The sequence below is a fragment of the Scyliorhinus canicula genome, chromosome 17 (genome assembly GCF_902713615.1).
Source record: "Scyliorhinus canicula chromosome 17, sScyCan1.1, whole genome shotgun sequence".
In the NCBI taxonomy this organism is placed as follows: domain Eukaryota; kingdom Metazoa; phylum Chordata; class Chondrichthyes; order Carcharhiniformes; family Scyliorhinidae; genus Scyliorhinus; species Scyliorhinus canicula.
Genome location: NC_052162.1, coordinates 122,106,780 through 122,129,668, shown reverse-complemented (window position 1 = coordinate 122,129,668; position 22,889 = coordinate 122,106,780). Strand labels below are relative to the sequence as shown.

The 22,889-nt window shown below is 48.5% G+C and overlaps 1 protein-coding gene and 1 pseudogene across 2 annotated transcripts in view; both read right to left on the bottom strand.

The window, feature by feature from the left end:
- Positions 1-613: 613 nt before the first annotated feature.
- LOC119951818 (zinc finger protein 239-like) overlaps positions 614-22,889 on the bottom strand; it is a 295,099-nt gene continuing 272,823 nt past the window's right edge. Inside the window, exons 3-4 of one of the 2 annotated variants that reach the window (XM_038775181.1) lie at positions 4,297-4,684; positions 614-2,581 (exon numbers count right to left, since the gene is read on the bottom strand). In XM_038775181.1, coding sequence (XP_038631109.1) covers positions 1,351-2,220 — 870 coding nt within the window. In that variant the 5' untranslated portion in view covers positions 2,221-2,581; positions 4,297-4,684 and the 3' untranslated portion in view covers positions 614-1,350. Of the gene's footprint in view, positions 2,582-4,296; positions 4,918-22,889 lie in introns of those variants that run through there. The other variant, XM_038775182.1, reaches the window with a different exon arrangement.
- LOC119951769 overlaps positions 12,006-22,889 on the bottom strand; it is a 111,660-nt pseudogene continuing 100,776 nt past the window's right edge.

Sequence of the window (22,889 nt, the reverse complement as noted above, 5' to 3'; positions counted from 1 at the left end):
AAGGCAGTGGGGGGTGTAGACAGAGTCAATGGATGGGAGGTGGGTTCGTGTGATGGACTGGGCTGTGTTCACGACTCTCTGTAGTTTCCAATGGTCTTGCCCCGAGCAGCTGCCATACCAGGCTGTGGAGGAGGACCAGAGGAGGAGCAGACCAGGGGTCTCCAAAGAGGACAACTCAGGGACAGAAACTTACTCCATCACCCAACAGACCCTCCGCCCGACCCAATAAACAGTTACTCCTGCCCTGCCCTCGCCGATCAAGTGACCACTGCCACTCCCAGGCAGCCAAGAGAATATTGAAGCAGACAAATGGAACAAGGATTAACTGACCACACCCAGTTCCTCGTGCTCACTAGTCCCCTTGGTTCTCTCGTGTTTTTGGGACGATTTCTGTAACTTCCTCTGTGAAGACAGACACACGTTGTTTAGTTTCTCTGCCATTTCCTTATTCCCCATTATAAACTCTCCTGTCTCTGCCTGAAATGGACCCACATTGGTCTTTGCTAATCTTTTCCTTTTCACATTCCTATAGGAGCTTTTCCAGTCGGTTTTTATGTTTCTCGTCAGTTTGATCTCATATTCTATTTTCTCTTTATCAGTTTCTTGTTCCTCCTTTGCTGAATTCTAAATCAATCACCAATCCACAGGCATACGGCTATTTTGGGCACTTTATGAGCCTCTTTCTTTGATTTAATGGAATCCTTAAATTTCCTCGTTAGCCACAGTTGCATCACTTTTCCTGTGGCTTTTTGTTCCTTAAAGGAGTCAACATTTGATGTCAACATCTAATAATACCTTAGAAATTAGTGATTGCCTGTCTATTGTCATACCTATTGTTGTAATGTCCCAATCTACCACAGACAACTTGCCTTTCAAACCTTGACAGTTTTCTTTGTGAAAAACACGTGGATAAATTAAACAAAGGAACCATGTAACCACCATAGCCCATCTTGGCAAGGCGGCATGCTTTCAGAGGTTCCAAACAGAAATGGGAACGACATATCTTCCAACCACCAAACACCCTTTCACTCTGTTGAAGCCAGGAATTCACAACCTGGCTCAATGATCATCAGCCCACTGGAGGCACATTTGTGAGACCAACCAGTCCAGCAGGAAGAAACCCTCCGCCCATCCCTATTGATCAACTGACAGAATTAACACAATGCAGCCCTGGATGCAATTGAGAGCAGAACAGCGGAATCCAACCCCTGTAACCAATTGTGAACTTGGTGTGTGAGCATGTGCGATCAAACACAAAATCTCTCCCACACTGAGAGCAGGTGAACAGCCTCTCCCCAGTGAGCACCCGGCGGTGTGTCCGCAGTTGGGATGGATCACTGAATATCTCACCTACTCAGAGGAAGTGAACAGCCTCTCCCCAGTGTGAACTCGCTGGTGTGTTCGCAGGTTGGATAACCAAGCAAATCTCTTCCCACACTGAGAGCAAGTGAACGGCCTCTCCCCAGTGTGAACTCGCTGGTGTGACTTCAGGCTGGATGACTGAGTGAATCCATTCCCACATTGGGAGCAGGCGAATGGCCTTTCCCCAGTGTGAACTCGCTGGTGTGTCCGCAAACTGGATATCCGAGTGAATCCCTTCCCACACTGAGAGCAGGTGAACGGCCTCTCCCCAGTGTGAATTTGCAGATGATTCTGCAGGGCGGATGAATGTCTGAATTTCTTCCCACACTGAGAGCAGGCGAACGGTTTCTCTGCAGTGTGAATTCGTTGGTGTGTCCGCAGGTTCCATAAGTGAGTGAATCCCTTCCCACACTGAGAGCAGGTGAACGGTCTCTCCCCAGTATGAACTCGCTGGTGTGCCCGCAGTTGGGAGAACTGAGTGAATCCCTTCCCACACTGAGAGCAGGTGAATGGCCTCTCCCCAGTGTGAACTCTCTGGTGTGTCTGCAGGGTAGATGAATGACTGAATCCCTTTTCACACTGTGAGCAAGTGAATGGCCTCTCCCCAGTGTGAACTCGCTGGTGTCTCTGCAGGGCGGATAACCGAGTGAATCTCTTCCCACACTGAGAGCAGATGAACGGCCTCTCCCCAGTGTGAATTCGCTGGTGTTTCTGCAGGTCAGAGAATTGAGTGAATCCTTTTTCACACTGAGGGCAGGTGAAAGGCCTCTCCCCAGTGTGAATGCGCCGATGAATTTCCAGCACAGACGGTGCTGTGAATCCCTTCCCACAGTCCTCACATTTCCATGGTTTCTCCATGTTTTCGGTCTCCTTGTGTCTATCCAGTTTGGACAATCAGTTGAGGCTTTGTCCACACACAGAACACGTGTAAGTTCTCTGCCCGCTGTGAATAATACAACGTTTTTTTAGGCTGTGTAACTGGTTAAAGCTCTTTCCACAGTCAGTGCTCTGGAACACTCTCACTCGTGTGTGTGTGTGTGTCTCAGTGCTTTTCCAGTCACACTGATATTTAAAATCTTTTGAAGCCGACAGAACAGACAAACATTTCTCCTTCTAGATTCAAAGGCCAATGATATTCAGGTTCTAAGGAATTGAGGGACTGTCAGATCCAGACAACATGTATTAGATTTCTGCCTGTAATTCATCCTCTTCGAATCTCCTGTTAAAAGAATTTACAAAAGACATCACTGTCAGTACAGGATAGAAATTTAGAACAGACAATTCTAGTTTCTCTGGAACATTCTTTCCTCTCTCATTCCCCAAAAGCTGTAAATCTCCATCCCACACACTCTCCCTCCATTCTCACTCTGCTGTATCTAATATTCACCCTCCCAATTCTCCTGAAGGTGCTGATTCAGGCTGATTGACAGATCCCTGCTCACTGCTTCCTGTCCTGGACACAGAGATCATAACAAATCGGAGCTGCAGTCGTCCATTCTGCCCATCGGGTTTGCTTAACCATTCAATGGGATCATTGGCCAATCTACCTCAGCACCATTTTCCAACACTATCTCCCATATCCCTCGACACCTTCACTCCCTTGAAATGTTATCAATCTCTGATTTGAAAATATTTGATGACTGAAGTTCCACAGTCCTCTGGGGTAGAGAATTCCAAATACTGACAGGGGGAGTGAGGGGAAGATGTGTTTGGTGGTGGAATCATGCTGGAGTTGGCAGACAGCACCTCATCTTCCGATTAGGCATGTTACACCCTTCCGGACTTAACATGGAGTTCAACAACCTCAGACTCTCCACCACCTTTACCCCATTTTTATCTATCAATTTATTTTTGTTTTAATTTCTTCCATTGATCGTTTTTTCCCCTCATCATTGTTCTCCTCCCCTCCCCCCATTCCAACTATTTCAAGCTGCCCTTTACACACTGCTCACCTTTATTCTGCCATTCACAGATTCTAACCTTTTTATATATCACTATCAGCACCCTTCTTAGCCTTAATTACCACCATTTGCATTCCTTTTATCTTCTGTTCTCGACATCTTTGACAATCTCCACCTATTGCTGGCCCCTATACAGCCCCACTGCTCCATTCCATCCCTCCCCCACTACACGACAAATCTGACCCCATTTCCAGTTCTCTCTGACTGTCACAGAGTCATCCAGACTCAAAACATTAGTTACCTTTTCATAGATTATCATAGAATTTACAGTGCAGGAGGCCATTCAGCCCATCAAGTCTGCACTGGCTCTTGGAAAGAGCACCCTACCCAAGGTCAACACCTCCACCCTATCCCCATAACCCAGTAACTGCACCCAACACCAAGGGCCATTTTGGACACTAAGGGCAATTTAGCATTACCAATCCACCTAGCCTGCACATCTTTGGACTGTGGGAGGAAACCGGAGTACCCGGAGGAAACCCATGGACACACAGGGAGAACATGCAGACTCCGCACAGACAGTGACCCAAGCCGGGAATTGAACCTGGGATCCCGCAGCTGTGAAGCAATTGAGCAAACCACTATGCTACCGTGCTGTTCGGGTACACAGAGGGAAAATTCAGAATGTTCAAATTACCAGACAGTACGTCTTTTGGGGCTTGTGGGAGGAAACCGGAGCACCTGGAGGAAACCCGCGTAGACACAGGGAGAACTCTGGAGAAACCAACCCTTTTAATTGTGAACATTAGGAAAGAGACCGCCCTTTTAGCCAGACAAATAAATGTGTCAAGCATGAGGGAGCAAAGGATGTCAATGTGTTTGAGAGAGAGAGAGAGAGACGTGGGCCAAGCTTTCCAGAGTCTGCACCCTCCCTGGATTCACTTCCTTTCCCTTCAGTTGCTGCAAGTGACCAATTGAAGGTGAGAGTGAGAAAAGAAATTGAAAGGGGGAGAAAAGAAAGTGTTTTACTCACAGTTGTTGGAGACAGGAAGAAGTTTCAGTCTGTGTCATGGTCAAAGTTCATTAACACAACGTCTGCCTTCTGATTGGCTGAAGGACCAGAGTCCTTCCGGTCCTCCCAGTTTCCCATTGGTCAACACCTCAGCAGGAAGGTCAGGGGGTGGGCCTTCCTCCACACATGCGCAGCTTCCCCTCACCTTTGGACATGCGTAGTACCTGATCACCCGCCCGTGCGGCGGATAGAGCGTTTTCCCCAGCGCGGGGGATTGTGGGAGCTTGGGCCGACACTCTCCAAACTCCTGGGACTGGGATGAAAAGTGGAGGAGGGGCAGTGACCTCACCCTGACACAAAGCACATGTTGGTAGTCACGGGAATTGATTGTGACGTTCGCCCTTAGCACCTGGGGAGGGCAATAGGTGAGAGTGAAACTGAAGCCGAGAGTCAGCATCTTCACGGGAGGAGACTTGGGGAAAAGCAGGAGGACAGAAGGATAAATTAGTGTTAAAATCAATAGTGAGGAGAGCATGTGTGAGGTTCAGATATTTATAGTTTGAGAGGAAGAATTATTTTCTGTGATAACTAGGATTGTCAGTTCTGAATTTCTATTCTGTAATCACAATGATGACTTTAATAAAAAAATTATATATATTTAGAGTACTCAATAATTTTTTGCCAATTAAGGGGCAATTTAGCATGGCCAATCCACCGAACCTGGACATCATTTTGGGTTGTGGGGGCAAGACCCACGCAGACACGGGGAGAATGTGCAAACTCCACATTGTCAGCGACCCACGGCCGGGAGTGAACCCGGGTCCTCAGCATTGTGAGGCAGCAGTGCTAACCACTATGCCACCCTGATGATGTCAATCCTATCACATCCATTAAAGTCTCTATCAGGTCAGTCTTCAACCTTCTCTTCCCCAGGGGAAATATCCCCAATCTGTTCAATCTCTCCTGAAACTTAAACACTCTCAGTTCTGATATCATCCTTGTTAGTCTTGCACACCGTGGAGGTCCTATCTCTGTTTTAAAGGGTATATAATTAATACTTAGATTCAGTTTAATTTGGTTGAAGTGTCTTATTTACTCAGTTCCAAAATGACCCTCTAAAATGCCTCAATTCGAAAGAGGCTTAACAATCAGGCAAGAGAGGACTCTCAAATGTCAAATGTTTATTTTTTTAAAGCAGTATACTGATGAAGTACACGAGTGACGTTCATCACCTCAATTGGGTGACCTGCCCTGGGAGAAGTGTGAATCTTCTTCAGGTTCCTGAACCAACAGTGATTTCCCAAAATCCTGCCCAGGAGCACTCAGTGTCTCCACGACTAGAGTCCAACTTACAAAGCCCAAGATCACTCACAAATCCCACTTTGACCTCTTGAATTAATATTACCTCATCTTGAATCAGACCTGTTGTAATCAGACAATTGGTCATTATTGTAACTGGGTTAATTTTATTGGATTTAACCATTGATGTAAATTGTTCCGTGGAGCAGAACAATGGGACTGTTCAGGATTTCCCTATTATCTGAGTTTAGACAAGATCATGAACGGTTTGCATCGAGTAAATGAAGAGAAACTGTTTCCACTGACAAATGGGTTGTTAACCAGAGGACACAGATTTAAGGTAATTCACATAGAAGCCAGAGGGGAAATGAGGAAGATGAATCTTTACACAGTGAGGTGTGATCCGGAATGCACTGCCTGACAGGCTGGTGGAAGCAGATTCAACACAGTGAGTTGGATAAATTTTAGAAAGGGACTAGCTATCAGGGTTCATGGGAAAGGACAGGATGGTGGGACTAATTGAGTAGTTATTTCAAAGAGCCAGCACAGGCACGATGGGCCGAATGTCCTCCTGTGCAGTGCGATTCTGTGATCAAAGATAAATAAATGTGTATCTGCAATATGTACAGTGATGTCAATAATGTCTGGAATTCTCTTTTCCTTCCAATTTGATTTTAGACAAAAGAGAACAGAAGCAAATGGCTTTCAGTACATTGACCAGCCCCGATGTTACACAGAGGGGTAAAGGGGTGGATTCTCAGACCAGCGAGTCAAGGCAGCCCCTTTAAATGAAATGAAAATGAAATGAAAATCGCTTATTGTCACGCGTAGGCTTCAATGAAGATACTGTGAAACGCCCCTAGTCGCCACATTCCGGCGCCTGTCCGGGGAGGCTGGTACGGGAATTGAACCGTGCTGCTGGCCTGCTTGGTCTGCTTTTAAAAGCCAGCGATTTAGCTGAGTGAGCTAAACCAGCCCCTAAGTGAGCTAAACCAGCCCCTGGTTTACACTGTAACCACTGAAGGGAAGCAGCCTCGGTCCATACTGGGAGCTCCTACCGTCCCCATCAGCTGGCTTGCGCCAGGGACCCGGGTTCGATTCCCAGCTTGAGTCACTGTCTGTGCAGAGTCTGTACATTCTCCCAGTGTCTGCATGGGTTTCCTTCGGGTGCTCCAGTTTCCTCCCACAGGTCCCGAAAGACGTGCTTGTTAGGTGAATTCGACATTCTGAATTTTCCCTCACTGTACCCGAACAGGCACCGGAGTGTGGCGATTACGGGATTTTCACAGTAACTTTATTGCAGTGATAATGGAAGCCTACTTGAGACGCCTATAAAGATTTTTATTTTTAGGTGCGATGAATTATTGAATCTCTTTCCACAGTCAGAGCAGGCAAATGGCCTCTCGTCAGTATGAACTCGCTGGTGTGTCCACAGGCTGGATGGAACATGGAATGCTTGCCCACACAGAGCAGCAGAATGGTCACACCCTGGTGTGAATGTGCCGATGAGTTTCCACTGTCGATGGACAACTCAATCTCGCTGGTGTCTCCACAGTGCAGATGACCTTCTAAACTTCTTTGTGCAGTGAGAGCAGCTAAATGCGCTCTCCCCGGTGTGAATGCACTGGTGCATTTCCATTGTTTCCTGCTGTCTCTTCGGGTAAGACAATCAGTTGAAGGTTCACACAGAATACGTGTACGATCTCTGCCCGCTGTGATGGTGCAATGCTTTTTCAGGCTCTTTCCACAGTCAGTGAACTGGAACACTCTCACTCGGGTGTGTGTCTCAGTGCTTTTCCAGTCACACTGATGTTGAAAACATTTTGAAGCACAAGGAATAATAAAACATTGCTCCTCCTGGATTTAAAAGCCATTGTTCTTCAATGAATTGAGTAACGTTGTCAGATTTTGATGTGAAGTTGATTTTAAAAAATATCCACGCCTAGGCCTGGGGGGGGGGGGGGGGGGGGTCCTCGCCTTCATTAAGTGCACCCTGTGCACAACTTTCAAATGAGTCAACCCCAGCCTCACACACGAGTTTGATGCGTTAACCCTCCGCAGAACCTCACACCATAGTCCTTCCTCCAACATCATCCCAAACTCTTCCTCCGACTTTTAAAAAAAATATTTTTATTCTCCTTTTTCACAATTTTTCTCCCGAGTTTACACCCAACAATAATCAAAACCCAACAACAAATATCTCAAATCCCATAACAGTAACAACGATCCCATCCTCCCACCATACCCAGACATCAGCCCGCATGTTAACATAAACAAATGACCAAAACAAAAAGGAATCAGGGATTACCCATAGCCATCTTCAACATACACAGCCCCCCCCCCCCCCCACTAATGTTCGATGTTATCCAGTTCTTGAAAGTGCATAATAAATAGTGCCCATGACTTGTAGAACCCCTCCGAGCTTCCCCTCAGTTCGAACTTAACCTTCTCAAGGGTCAAGTATTCCAACAGGTCCCCTCGCCACGCCAGGGCACAGGGTGGCGAGGCCGTTCTCCATCCCAGCAGGATCCGCCTTCGGGCGATCAATGAGGCGAAGGCTATGATATCTGCCTCCGCCCCCGTTTCCAACCCTGGCTGATCCGACACCCCGAATATGGCCTCCCGGGGACCCGGGTCCAGCTTCACATGCACCACCTTGGAAATGACCCTAAACACCTCCTTCCAGTACTCCCCAAGCTTTGGACAGGACCAGAACATATGAACTTGATTAGCGCCCCCCGCACCCCCGCAACGTTCACACACATCCTCTACTCCTTCAAAGAATCGGCTCATCCATGCCCTCGTGAGGTGTGCCCTGTACACCACCTTCAGTTGTATCAGCCCCAACCTCGCACACGAGGTGGAGGCATTCACTCTCCGGAGCACGTCACACCAGATCCCCTCCTCTATAACCTCTCCAAATTCTTCCTCCCACTTTGCTTTGATCCCCTCCAGTGGTGCCTTATCTTTTTCCAACATAGCTCCGTATACCGCTGACACTGCCCCGTCTCCAGTCCACTTGCCGCCAGCATCTCCTCCAACAACGTGGAAGCCGGTTCCTCCGGGAAACTCTGTACCTCCTTCCTGGCAAAGTCCCGAACCTGCACATACCTAAACCCTTCTCCCTGCTCCAGCCCATACCTCGCTTCCAGCTCCCTCAATCCTGCAAATCGACCCCAAGGAAACAAATCTTTTAGCGTCTTAATCCCCTTCTCTTCCCATTTCCGAAAGGTTCCGTCCCATCTCCCTGGCTCACATCTGTGGTTCTCCCGGATCGGCATTTCCTTCGACCCTGCCCCCAATCTAAAGTGTTGGCGAAACTGCCTCCAGATTTTCAATGAGGCTATTACTACTGGACTCCCTGAGTATTTCCCCGGAGCTATCGGGAGCGGGGCCGTTGCCAGTGCCTTAAGCCCCGACCCCCTGCACGAACTCTCCTCCATTCTGACCCACTGGGAATCAAGCCCCCCTGACCCAGCTCCGCACCTTCTCCACATTCGCCACCCAGTCGTAGTATATCAGGTTTGGGAGACCCAAACCCCCTGCCTACCTTCCCCTCTGTAGCAATACCTTCCTCACTCTGGCCACCTTCCCATCCCATATAAATGAGGTAATCCTCCTCTCAATCTCCCTGAAAAAGTACTTTGGCAGGAAAATCGGTAGGCATTGAAAAATAAACAGAAATCGCAGCAACACATTCATTTTAACCGCCTGCACCCGACCTGCCAGTGACAGAGTGAGACCATCCCACCTTGCCAGGTCGGCTTTCACTCTCCCCACCAAACTAGTGATGTTGTATCTGCGAAGCCTTCCCCACTCCTGGGCAATCTGCACCCCCAAATACCTAAAGTGAGTCCCTGCCCTACGGAATGGCAGCCCCACCACCCCTGCCCCCACCCCCGGTCAAGACACCACAAAATACTCACTCTTGTCCAAGTTCAGCTTGTACCCAGAGAAAGACCCAAATACCTGCAGCAACTCCAATATTCCTATCGACGCACTCGGCTCCGACACATACAGCAGCAAGTCATCGGCATACAAGGACACCCTATGCTCTACCCCCCCCCCTCACTATTCCTTTCCATGCTCCTGAACCTCTTAATGTGATGACCAACGGCTCAATCGCAAGCGCAAACAGCAGGGGGAACAAAGGACATCCCTGCCTCGTCCCACGGTGGAGAGAGAAAGTATCTCGAACTGATATTGTTCATGCGGACACTCGCCTTTGGCTCCTTATATAATAACTTTACCCAGTTCACAAATCTTGGTCCAATCCCAAACCGTTCCAGCACTGCCATCAGGTACCCCCATTCCACCCGATCAAACGCCTTCTCGGCGTCCAGTGCCACCACCACCTCTGTTTCCTTCCCTTCCGCCGGTGCCATAACGACGTTCAAGATCCTCCTAATATTCGAAAACAGCTGCCTCCCTTTCACGAACCCTGTCTAATCCTCACCTATCATCTTCGGGAGGCACCCCTCCAGCCTACCCGCCAGTACCTTTGCCAGCACCTTTGCGTCCACATTAAGAAGTGAAATGGGCCTATACGACCCACACTCAGTCAGATCCTTATCCTTTTTGAGCAACAGTGAAATCGATGCCTGCCCCAAGGTTTGCGGCAGCACTCCCTTCCCTATCGCCTCTTCAAACATCCCTACCATCAGGGGTGCCAACTTATCCTTACATTGTTTATAATATTCCACCGGAAACCCATCCGGCCCTGCCATCTTCCCCGACTGCATCCTCCCAATCGCGTCTTTTATCTCCTGCTCCAGTATTGCTCCTTCTAATGTAGCCTTGTCTCCCTCCCCTAGCCTCGGGTACTCCAACCCATCTAGAAATTCCCGCCTCTCACGGTCTCCCCCGGGTGGTACAACTCCGACCTGTACAACCTCTCGTAGAATTCCTCAAAAACCCTGTTAATCCGCTCCGGAGCCACCACCAACTTCCCGGACCTATCCTTTACCTGAAGAATTTCCCTTGCTGCTGCCTCCCTCTGGAGCTGACCTTGTCTCCATGTTCATAAGCTGCACCCCTTGCTCGCCTCAGTTGGCGCACCGCCTTCCTGGTGGATAGTCGGTCGAAGCTTGCCTGTTGTTCCTTCCTCTTTCCCAGCATCGCTGGGTCCCCATCCTCCTCATAACTCCTATCTACCTCCAACATCTCATCTATTAGCCTCTGCCGCTCCAGCCTCTCCTCCTTGTCCACCCTGGCCATAAACAAAATTACCTCACCCCTCACTACCGCCTTTAGAGCCTCCCAGACGACTACCATTGACACCTCACCCATACAGTTGAATCTTACATATTCCTTAATTACCTTTTCAATTTTTTCACAGAATACTTGGTTCCCCAAAAGCCCTACATCCAGTTTCCACCCCGGCCTCTGCACTACCCCCTTCTCCAGCACCATATCCACCCAATGTGGCACGTGATCTGACACAGCAATTGCAGAGTATTCCGACCCCCTGACTCCAGCCAACAAAGCCTTTCCCACCACAAAAAGTCAATCCGCGGGAATACCCTATGGACTGCTGAAAAAAACGAGTACTCCCGTTCCCCTGGGTGTAGGAACCTCCAAGGGTCCACCCCTCCCATTTCCACCATTAGCCCAGCTAGCGTCTTTGCCCCCCCCTGATGGGACCAGCGAGCGCGGCTGTGATCTGTCCAACCTGGGCTCCTGCACCAAGTTCCAGTTCCCCTCCCCACAATCAGCTTGTGTGTGTCCAAGTCAGGAATGGCTCCAAGCCGCCCAGTAATAGTTAATAAAATTCGGAAGGGCCAAGCAAAAGTTTGCCATCTGAGGTCGGAAGAGGGTTTCCACAAAACGTGGGAGCCGTTCACTTGGTTGTTCCAAGACCTGTTTGTAGCCAACAGCTGAGAAGACAAAGAACAGGAGAAGGCAGTCATGACACAGTAAGGAAGGTGGGGGGTTGTGGGATAGGGGAATGAGAGGGGGACAGGGAGACATGGAATCCAACCATGCCCAACAAAAGAAGCTGAGAAACAGGGGCAGGGGGGCAGGAAAAGAGAAGGGGGGGGGAAAGAGGGTGGGCCGGGGAAACAACCGGAACGAAAATAAACAGTGGGGAACGAAAAACAGGAAACCACAACCACCACTGTGAATAATGCGAGAGAAAGAGCAACCGTGTCTGTATGTACACACTGATCCTTCTTCTGTATACCACAAAAAACTCAATAGAGAGAGAGAGCCCCTGGTAAATATGTAATAATTCCTTAAATATTAGCTATTCTATGTCTCCCATCAGTTTCCTAGTCCACCGTAGACAACTTGCCCCACATATCCTGATGGTGTTCTTCTGTGAGCAACACCCAGATAAATTAAACAAAGAAACCCATGTAACCATCACGGCCCATCTCCATGGCAATGTGGCAGGATTTTGGGGGATCCAAACAGAAATGCAAACTGAATATCTTCTCACTTGCGAAACATCCTTTTATTCTGTGAACCTTATGAAATTTGAAACCAGGTATTCTCAACAAGACAAAGAGAATCAGCCCACTGGAGGCAAAGTTGTGACACCGGCCAGTCGAGCAGAAAGAAACCCTCCGACCCTCCCCATTGACCAACTGACAGAATGACCAAACTGCAGTCCTGGATGTAACTGAGAGCAGAAACAATAACAGCAGAATCCAACCCCTGTAATCACTGGTCAATGTATTGGTGTCTCAGCAGATGCAATGAATCATGCTTTCCCTTCCCACATTGAGAGGAGGTGACTGGCCTCTACCCAGTGTGAACTCGCTGGTGTGTCTGCAGGTGGGATGAATCACTGAATCCCTTCCCACACTGAGAGCAGGTGAATGGCTTCTCCCCAGTGTGAACTTGCTGATGTATCCGCAGGTCAGATGATTGCGTGAATCCCTTCCCACAGTGAGAGCAGGTGAACGGCCTCTCCCCAGTGTGAATGCGCTGGTGTCTCTTCAGGTTAGATAACCGAGTGAATCCTTTCTCACACACAGAGCAGGTGAATGGCCTCTCCCCAGTGTGATCTCGCTGGTGTGTCTTCAGACTAGATAAGCGAGTGAATCCCTTCCCACACTGAGAGCAGGTGAATGGCTTCTCCACAGTGTGAACTCGCTGGTGTCTCTTCAGGTCAGATAATTGAGTAAATCCTTTCTCACACACAGAGCAGGTGAACGGCCTCTCCCCAGTGTGAACTTGCTGATGTGTCTTCAGACCAGATAAGCTAATGAATCCTTTCTCACACACAGAGCAAGTGAATGGCCTCTCCCCAGTGTGAACTCGCTGGTGTGACTGCAGGTGAGATAACCGAGTGAATCCTTTCTCACACACAGAGCAGGTGAATGGCTTCTCCCCAGTGTGAACTCGCTGGTGTGACTGCAGGTTAGATAACCGAGTGAATCCTTTCTCACACACAGAGCAGTTGAACGGCTTGTCCCCAGTGTGAACTCGCTGGTGTGTCTTCAGACTAGATAACCGAGTGAATCCTTTCTCACAGACAGAGCAGGTGAATGGCCTCTCCCCAGTGTGAACTCGCTGGTGTATCTTCAGACTAGATAAGTGAGTGAATCGCATCCAACACGAAGAACAGATGAATGGCTTCTCCCCAGTGTGAAGTCGCTGGTGTTTCCGCAGGTTGGATGAATATCTGAATCCCTTCCCACACTGAGAGCAGGTGAACGGCCTCTCCCCAGTGTGAACTCGCCCGTGTTTCTTCAGGCTGGATAAATGTCCAAATCTTTTCCCACACTGAGAGCAGGTAAATGGCTTCTCCCCAGTGTGACCTCGCTGATGTATCCGCAGGGTGTACAACTGACTGAATCCCTTCCCACACTGAGAGCAGGTGAATGGCCTCTCCCCAGTGTGACCTCGCTGATGTGACTTCAGACTGGATAACTGTCTAAATCTCTTCCCACACTGTAAGCAGATGAACAGCTTCTCCCCAGTGTGAATTCGCTGGTGTGACATCAGGCTGGAGATTTGACTGAATCCCTTCCCACACTGAGTGCAGGTGAATGGCTTCTCACCAGTGTGAACTCGCTGGTGTATCCGCAGGGCATATAACCGACTGAATCCCTTCTCACACTGGGAGCAGGTGAACGGCCTCTCCCCAGTGTGAATTCGCTGATGTATCCGCAGGTCGGATAACCGACTGAATCCCTTCCCACACTGAGTGCAGATGAACGGCCTCTCCCCAGTGTGAAGTCGCTGATGTGACTGCTGGGTGGATAACTGAGAGAATCCCTTCCCACACACACAGCAGGTGAACGGCCTGTCCCCAGTGTGACTGCGTCGATGAATCTCCAGCTGAGATGGGATTCTGAATCCCTTCCCACAGTCCCCACATTTCCACGGTTTCTCCATGTTTTGGTTGTCCTCGTGTCTCTCCAGGTTAGACAATCAGTTGAAGCCTCGTCCACACACACAACACATGTACGGTCTCTCCCCGCTGTGAATGGTGTGATGTTTTTTCAGGCTGTGTAACTGGTTAAAGCTCTTTCCACAGTCAGTGCTCTGGAACACTCTCACTCAGGTGTGTGTGTCTCGGTGCTTTTCCAGTCACACGGATGGTTTAAATGTTTTGATGCTGACAGATCGGATATACATTAATTCTTCTGGATTCAAAGGCCGATGATATTCAGATCCCAACGAATCAAGTGGCTCTGTCAGATCGAGACGTGACGATTGAGATTTCTGTCTGTAATTTCTCCTCTTGTAATATCCTGTAAAAGGAGTTTACAAAGTCAACTCAGTATCGGATAGAAATTCACAACAAACAATTCTAGTTTCTGTATAACATTCTTTCCTCTCTCATTTCCCAATACCTCATCTCCAATACCTATTCCCCATACCTAGTCTCCAGGGAGGGATGGAGTATTGGAGCAGAAGTATAACAACCTTACCTCGGGATTCACGGCCTAGTCTCCAGGCACGGGACTCGGAGGCGTGGAGTATCTGAGCTAACAGTAAAAAAACCTTATCTCGGGGATTCACAGCCGAGTCTCCAGGGAGCGGACTCGGAGGGGCAGGGTATCGGAGCAGTGACTGTAGGAAGGATGAGCTAGCTGACCACTGCACCCTGGTACAGGAGGCTATTCAAGCGGGGAGAGGAAGTGGTAGTTGTCGGGGATTCTATAATTAGGGGAACTGATAACATCCTTTGGAAGCAGGACCGAGAGTCCCACAGGGTATGTTGCCTGCCCGGTGCCAGGGTGAGGGGCATCTCTAACCAGCTTGAAAGGATATTGGAGAGGGAGAGGGTGGATCCAGTTGTTGGGGTCCACGTTGGGACAAACAACATCAGCAAGTCCAGGAAAGAGGACCTGTTTGGGGAATATTAAGAACTAGGAACAAAATTTAAGAACAGGTCCCAAGGATTATAATCTCTGGATTATTCCCTGAGCCACGTGCAAATTGGCATAGGGATGAGAACATTAGGGAAGTAAACATGAGGCTAAAGGAGTAGTGTGGGAAAGAGGGGTTCCATTTCATGGGACACTGGCATCAATATTGGGACAGGAGGGATCTGTACCGTTGGGACGGTCTCCACCTGAACCGATCTGGGACCAGTGTCCACACGGAAAGGATAAATAGGGAGGTAGTCGGGAACCTAACGTCAGGAACTGCAGCTCATGGCAAAACTGCTTTAACTATACTGGTTAAAGCAAAACTGAAAAATAACAAACAAGCAAATAACAAACAAGCAAATAACAAACAAGCAAATAACAAACAAGCGAATAACAAACAAGCAAATAACAAACAAGCAAATAACAAACAAGCAAATAACAACCAAGCAGTGCTGAGGGAGCGGTCAGGGGGAGCAGCCCGATTAAGAGTTCTATAGACAAATGCACGGAGTGTAAGGAATAAACTAGACGAGCTGCAGGTGTAAATGCAAGTTGAAGATTATGATGTCGCTATTACAGAGACTTGGCTGCAAGATGGTCAGGACTGGGAACTTAATATACTGGTTATAAAGTTTACAGGAGGGACAGAGAATATGGCAGAGGGGGTGGATCAGCCTTACTGATCAGAAATACTATCACCTCAATGGTGAGGGAGGAAACAATGAGGGGAAAGCATCCAGTGGAGACCATAGGAGTGGAACGGAGGAAGAAAACAATCTAAAACTGTAATGGGTGTTGAGTATCGAGCCCCCTGGTGGCAGTTCTGAGGTGCTAGATTATATAAAGGCAGAAATTAAGCAGGTGTGTAGCAAAGGCAGAGTAGTATTAATGGGGGATTATAACTGACACACCGATTGGGAGAGGCAGACAAGCACCTGTCAGAAAGGGAGTGAATTTCTGGAATGTGTCTGGGATAGTTTCCTGCAGCAATATGTTCCAGATGTAACAAGGGGACAGGCAATATTAGATTTAGTTATAAGGGCCAACACGGTGGTGCAGTGGTTAGCACTGCTGCCTCATGACGCCGAAGATCCGAGTTCAATCCCGCTCCGGGTCACTGTCCGTGTGAAGTTTGCACATTCTCCCCATGTCTGCGTGGGTCTCACCCCCACAACCCAAATAGATGTGCAGGGTAGGTCAATTGGCCATGTTAAATTTCCCCTTAATTGGGGAAAGAACTGGGTTACTCTAAATTTATTTGAAAAAAGATTTAATTATGAGTAATAACCCTAATTCAGTTGGTAGCCTAACTGCACAAACATTGATCAAATAGTCATCACAACATGATTGAATTCAGTGTAGTGTTTGAAAGTGAAAAGCACGTTACAGACAGTAGAATTTTAGACTTGGGTAAGGCTGACTTTAACGGGATGAGACAGAGACTGTCCACGGTAAACTGGGGAGATCTGTTAATGGGTCAAACAACTGAAGATCAGTGGAGAATATTTAAAGAAACATTTAACAAGATTAGGAGAAAGTGGGGGAGTGGACTCTATGGTGACCGGACTCCTTTTTCTCCTTTGTTTTTTGTTTCCACCGTGGGAGGGTTTGTTTTATTGGATGCATATATTGACAGGTGGGCCGTTGTTTGGGGTGGTGGGAGGATGGGATCGTTGTTATTGTTAAGGGGATTGATTTTGTATTTGTTACCGTTCACTGTTTGTGGGTGGGGTGTAAATTTTGAAGGAAAATGTGAAAATGGAGAATAAAAACATTTTTTTTAAAACTTGCCGGAACTCCTGAAAAAAACTAATAGTCGATAGAGGACAAGGACTTAATACAATTTATGTAATTATAGATTAGGTTTATATTTATTGTCACGTGTACCGAGGTACAGTGAAAAGTATTGTTCTGCACAGTCCAGAGAGATCATTTATGAAAAAACATAGGACGTATAATAAATACACAATGTAAATACATAGAAGTAGTGTGAAGCAAACAGAGTATAGTGCTAACAACAGTAGGGAAGATGCAGAGATCAGTTCAGTCCATAAGAGGATCATTCAGGAGTTACCAACACAGGTGGAGAAGGAAGTCAAGAAGGCATACGGAATGCTTGCCTTCATTGGCCGGGGCATTGAGTATAAAAATTGGCAAGTCATTTTGCAGCTGTATAGAACCTTAGTGAGGCCACACTTGGAGTATAGTTTTCAATTCTGGTCACCACACTACCAGAAGGATGTGGAGGCTTTAGAGAGGGTGCAGAAGAGATTTACCAGCACGTTGCCTGGTATAGAGGGCATTAGCTATGAGGAGAGGTCGAATAAACTCGGTTTGTTCTCACTGGAATAGCGGAGGTTGAGGGGCGAACTGAAAGAGGTCTACAAAATTATGAGGGGCACAGACAGAGTGGATAATCAGAGACTTTTTCCCAAGGTTTAGAGGAGATGTACGAGGCAAGTTTTTTACACAGAGGGTAGTGGGTGCCTGGAACTCGCTGCCAGAGGAGGTGGGGGAAGCAGGGACGGTAGTGATATTTAAGGGGCATCTTGACAAATACAGAATATGATGGGAATAGAGGGATACGGACCCTGGAAGTGTGGAAGATTTTAGTTTAGACGGGCAGCATGGTCGGCACAGGCTTGGAGGGCCGAAGGGCCTGTTCCTGTGCTATACTTTTCTTTGTTCTTTGGTTCTAATACTTTGGGGTGTGTGAGCTGCATTGTTATCCTCCTGTTTGTCTAGAATCGAACCCTCTTTCCCCACTCACTATGTGAACATGTTGACTGGTTGTTGAATTGCTGCCATTTGATCTGGAGGCTCTGCTCCCTCAGAGATCCTGTTCTTTATGAATTCTCAATGTCTTGTTGTATTTCTGCGGCAATATCTCTTGTTCTCTGGGCCCATTTCCCGCCAGTTTTTCTGCTGCTTTCAATGTTTGAAAAATGGTGAAAACAAAAGTAATAAAAATATTGACATTTGCGGGTGTCTGGCGGGAGGGGCGCGGCTTCCCTTCCGACAGGGAGTCAGGGAGCCGCTTCAGCTCTTTCCGTGCGGCCTGGTCAAGCTGCCGAGAGCCTCGGGACTCACTGCTCGGTGCCGCCGGTCGGTGCTGCGGGTCTGACGGGAGAACAACCCAGTCAGTGACCTTCCCCTGACCCCGGCCCGGGGCTGCGCATGTGCGGTGGAGCGCCCACCCCGTGAACTTCCTGCTGACGGATTGACCAATGGGAAGATTAGGAGGACCGGAAGGACTCTGGTCCTCCAGTCAATAAGCACGATGGCTTTGTGAGAATGAAGATTGAGCTTCACACCGACTGAAACTTCCTCCTGTCTCCAATATCATGAGGAAAACACTTTCTTTTCTGCCCCTTCATTTCTTTTCTCATTCTCACCCTCAATTGATCACTTGCAGCAACTGAAGGGAAAGGAAGTGAATCCAGGGAGGGTGCAGACTCTGGAAAGCTTGGCTCAGGTCTCTCTCTCTCTGAAAGACATTGACATCCTTTGCTCCCTCAGCTTGACACAGGGAGAATGTGCAGACCTCGCACAGACAGTGGGACCAGGCTTTTGGGCAGAACCCCTGGGTGGTTCCAATGTGCTTGGCCCGGCGGTCGCCTAAAGGATCTCTTGTCTCCGACCCATACTTGAGCCGAGATGTTTATGTCACAAAGGCCCCTGGGTTAAGGGGGTAGCTCTGCCCGCCTCATCCAGGTAGATTGTACTCGGGTGAGGCCTGAGGGAATCTGAGGTTGCAGATCCCGTGGCCTCCTGTCGGGTTATAACCTGGGAAAATGGTGCTGAGGTAGTGGGGCCAATTATCTCAACGAAAGGTTGAGCCATCGTGATGGGCCAAATGCAGCTCCTATTTATTCTGTCATGAAGCACATGGTAGCACAGTGGTTAGCGATGTTGTTTCACAGCTCCAGGGTCCCTGGTTCGATTCTCGGCTTTGGGTCACTGTCTGTACGGAGTCTGCACATTCTCCCGTGCCTTTCCTCGGATGCTCTGGTTTCCTCCTACAAGTCCCGAAAGACTTGCTGTTAGGTGAAATGAAAAATGAAATGAAAATAGCTTATTGTCACAAGTAGGCTTCAAATTAGGTTACTGTGAAAAGCCCCTAGTCGCCACATTCCAGAGCCTGTTCAGAAAGGCTGGTACGGGAATTGAACCCACTTTACTGGCCTTGATCTGTTTTACAAGCCAGCTTTTTAGCCCTGTGCTAAACCAGCCCCTCAGTGATTTGGACATTCTGAATTCTCCCTCTGTGTACCTGAACAGGCGCCAGAATGTGGCGAATCGGGGCTTTTTACAGAAACCTCATTACAACATTAATGTAAGCCTACTTGTGACAATAAAGATTATTATTATTATAAAGCAGTGTGCAGGGATCTGTCACACAGCCTGAATCAGCACCTTCAGGAACATTGGGAGGGTGAATATTAGATACAGCAGAGTGAGAATGGAGGGAGAGTGTGTGGGATGGAGATTTACAACTTTTAGGAACACAGCAGGCCATTCAGCTCCTGGAGCCTGTCCCGCTATTCACTGAGATCATGGCTTATCTGTGACCGAACTCCATATTCCTGCCTTTGGCCCATATCCCTTAATATCTTTGATTTACAAAAATCGGTCTATCTCATTTTTAAAAAATAATAAACATTATATTGAGGTATTTTTTAGTTTTACAACAACAACAAAATACACAATATACATAAGTCTGTAAACATAGTGCAAAAAAAAGCCAGTTACCTCCCTTGCAGGTCCCACCTTTATTAACCCACTACTCTAAGCTAAACTACCCCCCCCCCCCCCCCCCCCTTTGCTGACGATTAATTTTCTGCAAACAAGTCAACGAACAGTTGCCACCTCCGGGCGAACCCTAACAGTGACCCTCTCAAGGCGAACTTGATTTTCTCCAGACAGAGAAAGCTGGCTGATAGCCAGGTCTTCGACTTTGGGGGCTTTGAGTCCGTCCAAGCTAATAGTATCTGTCTCCAGGCTACCAGGGAAGCAAAGGCCAGAATGTCTGCCTCTTTCTCCTCCTGGATTCCCGCATCTTCCGACACCCCGAAAATTGCCACCTCCGGACTCAGTGCCACCCTTGTTTTTAACACCGTGGACATGACGTCTGCAAACCCCTGCCAGAATCCCCTGAGCTTTGGGCATGTCCAGAACATATGCACACCCCTCCCCCCTGCACACCTTGCACACCTGTCTTCTACTCTAAAGAACCTGCTCAACCGGGCCACTGTCATGTGAACCCGGTGAATGACCTTGAATTGTATCAGGCAGAGCTTGGCACATGTTGTGGATGCGTTGATTCCACTCAACGCATCTTCCCAGAGACCATCCTCTATCTCTCCTAACTCCTCCCATTTGCGCTTCAGCTCCTCAGTCTGCGTGTCCTCTGACCCCATGACCTCCTTATAGATGTCAGAGACCTTCCCTTCTCCCACCCTCACTCTGGAAACTACCCTATCCTGAATCCCCCTTGGTGTTAGGAGCGGGAAGATTGAGACCTGTCTACGGAGGAAGTCCCGCACCTGCAGGTACCTAAATTTGTTTCCCCTCGCCAATCCAAATTTCTCCTCCAGCTGCCTCAAGCTAGGAAAGCTCCCTTTTATAAACATATTCCCCCATCCTCTCAATTCCTGCCCTCTGCCATCATTTTACCCGCCCATAGTAAAGGAGGCTGGCGGGCTTCGCTCACTCACTGTGGATGTCTTCTCTGGGTTCGAAACCCAGGGTGCTCTTTGGTTTCAAATTCCAGCATATGTAGTAATTTGCTTTTTTCCTTTCTTTTTGTGATGGTTGTGCCTGGGGAACTCCCAGGTTATCGCTGAAGGGAGCATGGTAGCACAGTGGTTAGCACCGTTTCTCACAGCTCCAGGGTCCCAGGTTCGATTCCACGCTGGGTCACTGTCTGTGCGGAGTCTGCACATTCACCCCGTGTCTGCGTGGGTTTCCTCCGGGTGCTCCGGTTTCACCCACAGTCCAAAGATGTGTAGGTTAGGTGGATTGGCCATGCTAAATTGCCCTTAGTGCTAAAAAGGTTAGGTGTGGTTACTGGATTACAGAGATAGTGCGGGTTTGGGTAGGATGCTCTTTCCAAGGGCCAGGCCAGCGGAGACTCGATGGGCTGAATGGCCTCCTTCTGCACTGTAAATTCTATGAAAACAGATTCACAGTTTAGCACAATTTTATTCACAACTCAACAAAATCTGACTCAGACTCACAGCTGAGCTTTGGGTTTTGCCCACACTTAGTAACGGAGACTGGCAGGCTACGGCCACTCCATCTGGATGCCTTCTCTGGGTTCCAAACCCAGGGTCCTTTCCTCTTGTGATGATTGTGCCTGGGGGACAACCAGGTTATTGCTGAAGATCTGTTCGATGTTCCTTTCTTTATACTGGTGAGCTAGGATAGAGTCATTGGTATACGCCCACCACCGGCCATTGTTCTAGCCAGACCCCAACCTGTTAATGGGAAAGACAGGATATTCCTGTTTATCCATGGTGATTCAATCAAGACCCATTGTCCTCTGAAACCCCCCTTGTCTGACCAGCCATCAGCTCATTATGGAGTCCGATGGCTTCTTTTGTCTGTTCTTTGTCCTGCTGCAAAGCTGATCACCTGTGTCTGGAAGTTTATTACATATTCATAGACTTGGAGTGGGTAATCATAAAGTCCATGTAACAGTAACAGGTCTGTGCCTTGACTTGGGTGCTTTTGCAGATGGTCAGTATCGATTCCAGCCAGGGTCTCATGAGATAGTTTCTGTTCCTGGCCTATGTGTATCTTCTCAGCCTGTTTTCAGTCCCACAATAAAATAACCCCAGAATCTAGGGTACGCAGGCGAGGTGAAAGGAGCACTTTAGGGGACATCGGAGGATTATTTGGTTGTGCAAACTCGGTCCTGAACTCGGTGCAGCTGGCGGAGACAAACAGTTATGCCTCCTGGGTAGCCGCAGACGTCAGAAAAGGGCTACAATATGGGGTATATGGGACGCACTGGCTTCCATACATTTACAGGGAGAAGAGCTTCTGTGAGTCCTGGACGAGGTATCTGTGGGTATAATTAACACCATTCAAGCACAAGCAAAGGGAAGGGCCTGTGACACTCCTGCAGGACATTCAATTGACAGTATCCGGGCTGACGTAGAGGACTTTAGGTTCGGGACAATCCCACAGCATTTATTCACCATCCGATACAAAATAAACCTCCTTCACATCCACAGGGACAGGAACAAACTGGTGGTTACCAGGCCAGGCGGTGGACCCACTGAGGGAGGGATAAAGTTTAATCTAGCAGTCCCCCAGGAAAACCCATCCAAGGGAACCTTTAAGGACAGCTCTAGGTTTGAGTCATTGGGAACCGTGCAGGAGGGTTGGGTTTACCGGACCGGATCTAGAAGATACCGAGCACATCATAATGACCTGGCACATATGAGCACCGCAGAATGCTGTTCCGATTCGGCACATTACATAGTGTGTACCTGTCGGACTCTCGAACCCTTGTCAATCCACAGCAACGTTACGGTCAATGTTATGCCACTGAAAGAAGCTTTTAAGCCCATACAGGTCGGTCCCACACAGCCGGAGGTGGGGATAATCGCGGGAGGCCTCCTATGTGGTAGCAGCCACAGCTTCTGCCTGCAGGTAACGGACTCGTTAACACTGAGGGAATTTCACCTCCCCCAACGTACATCAGGCTATCTATTTGGGGCCTGGTGGGATGACTCACTTTACATGGACAAGACACCAGGCAGCACAATCCGATAGGCTATGCACGGAGCAACAGAGCTCGCTCAGGAGAATGTCAGGGCAGTCGACAAATCAGATAAGGAAAGGAAAGATCCAGGTGGGCTCAGCTATCCAGACCCTCATTCAGGTGGGACTCTCCGGAACACAACATTGGTGGGACATACGTGTTCCCAGGGCAGCAGGCAACCGACTTACAGATGGGTGGGAGGTAATCCG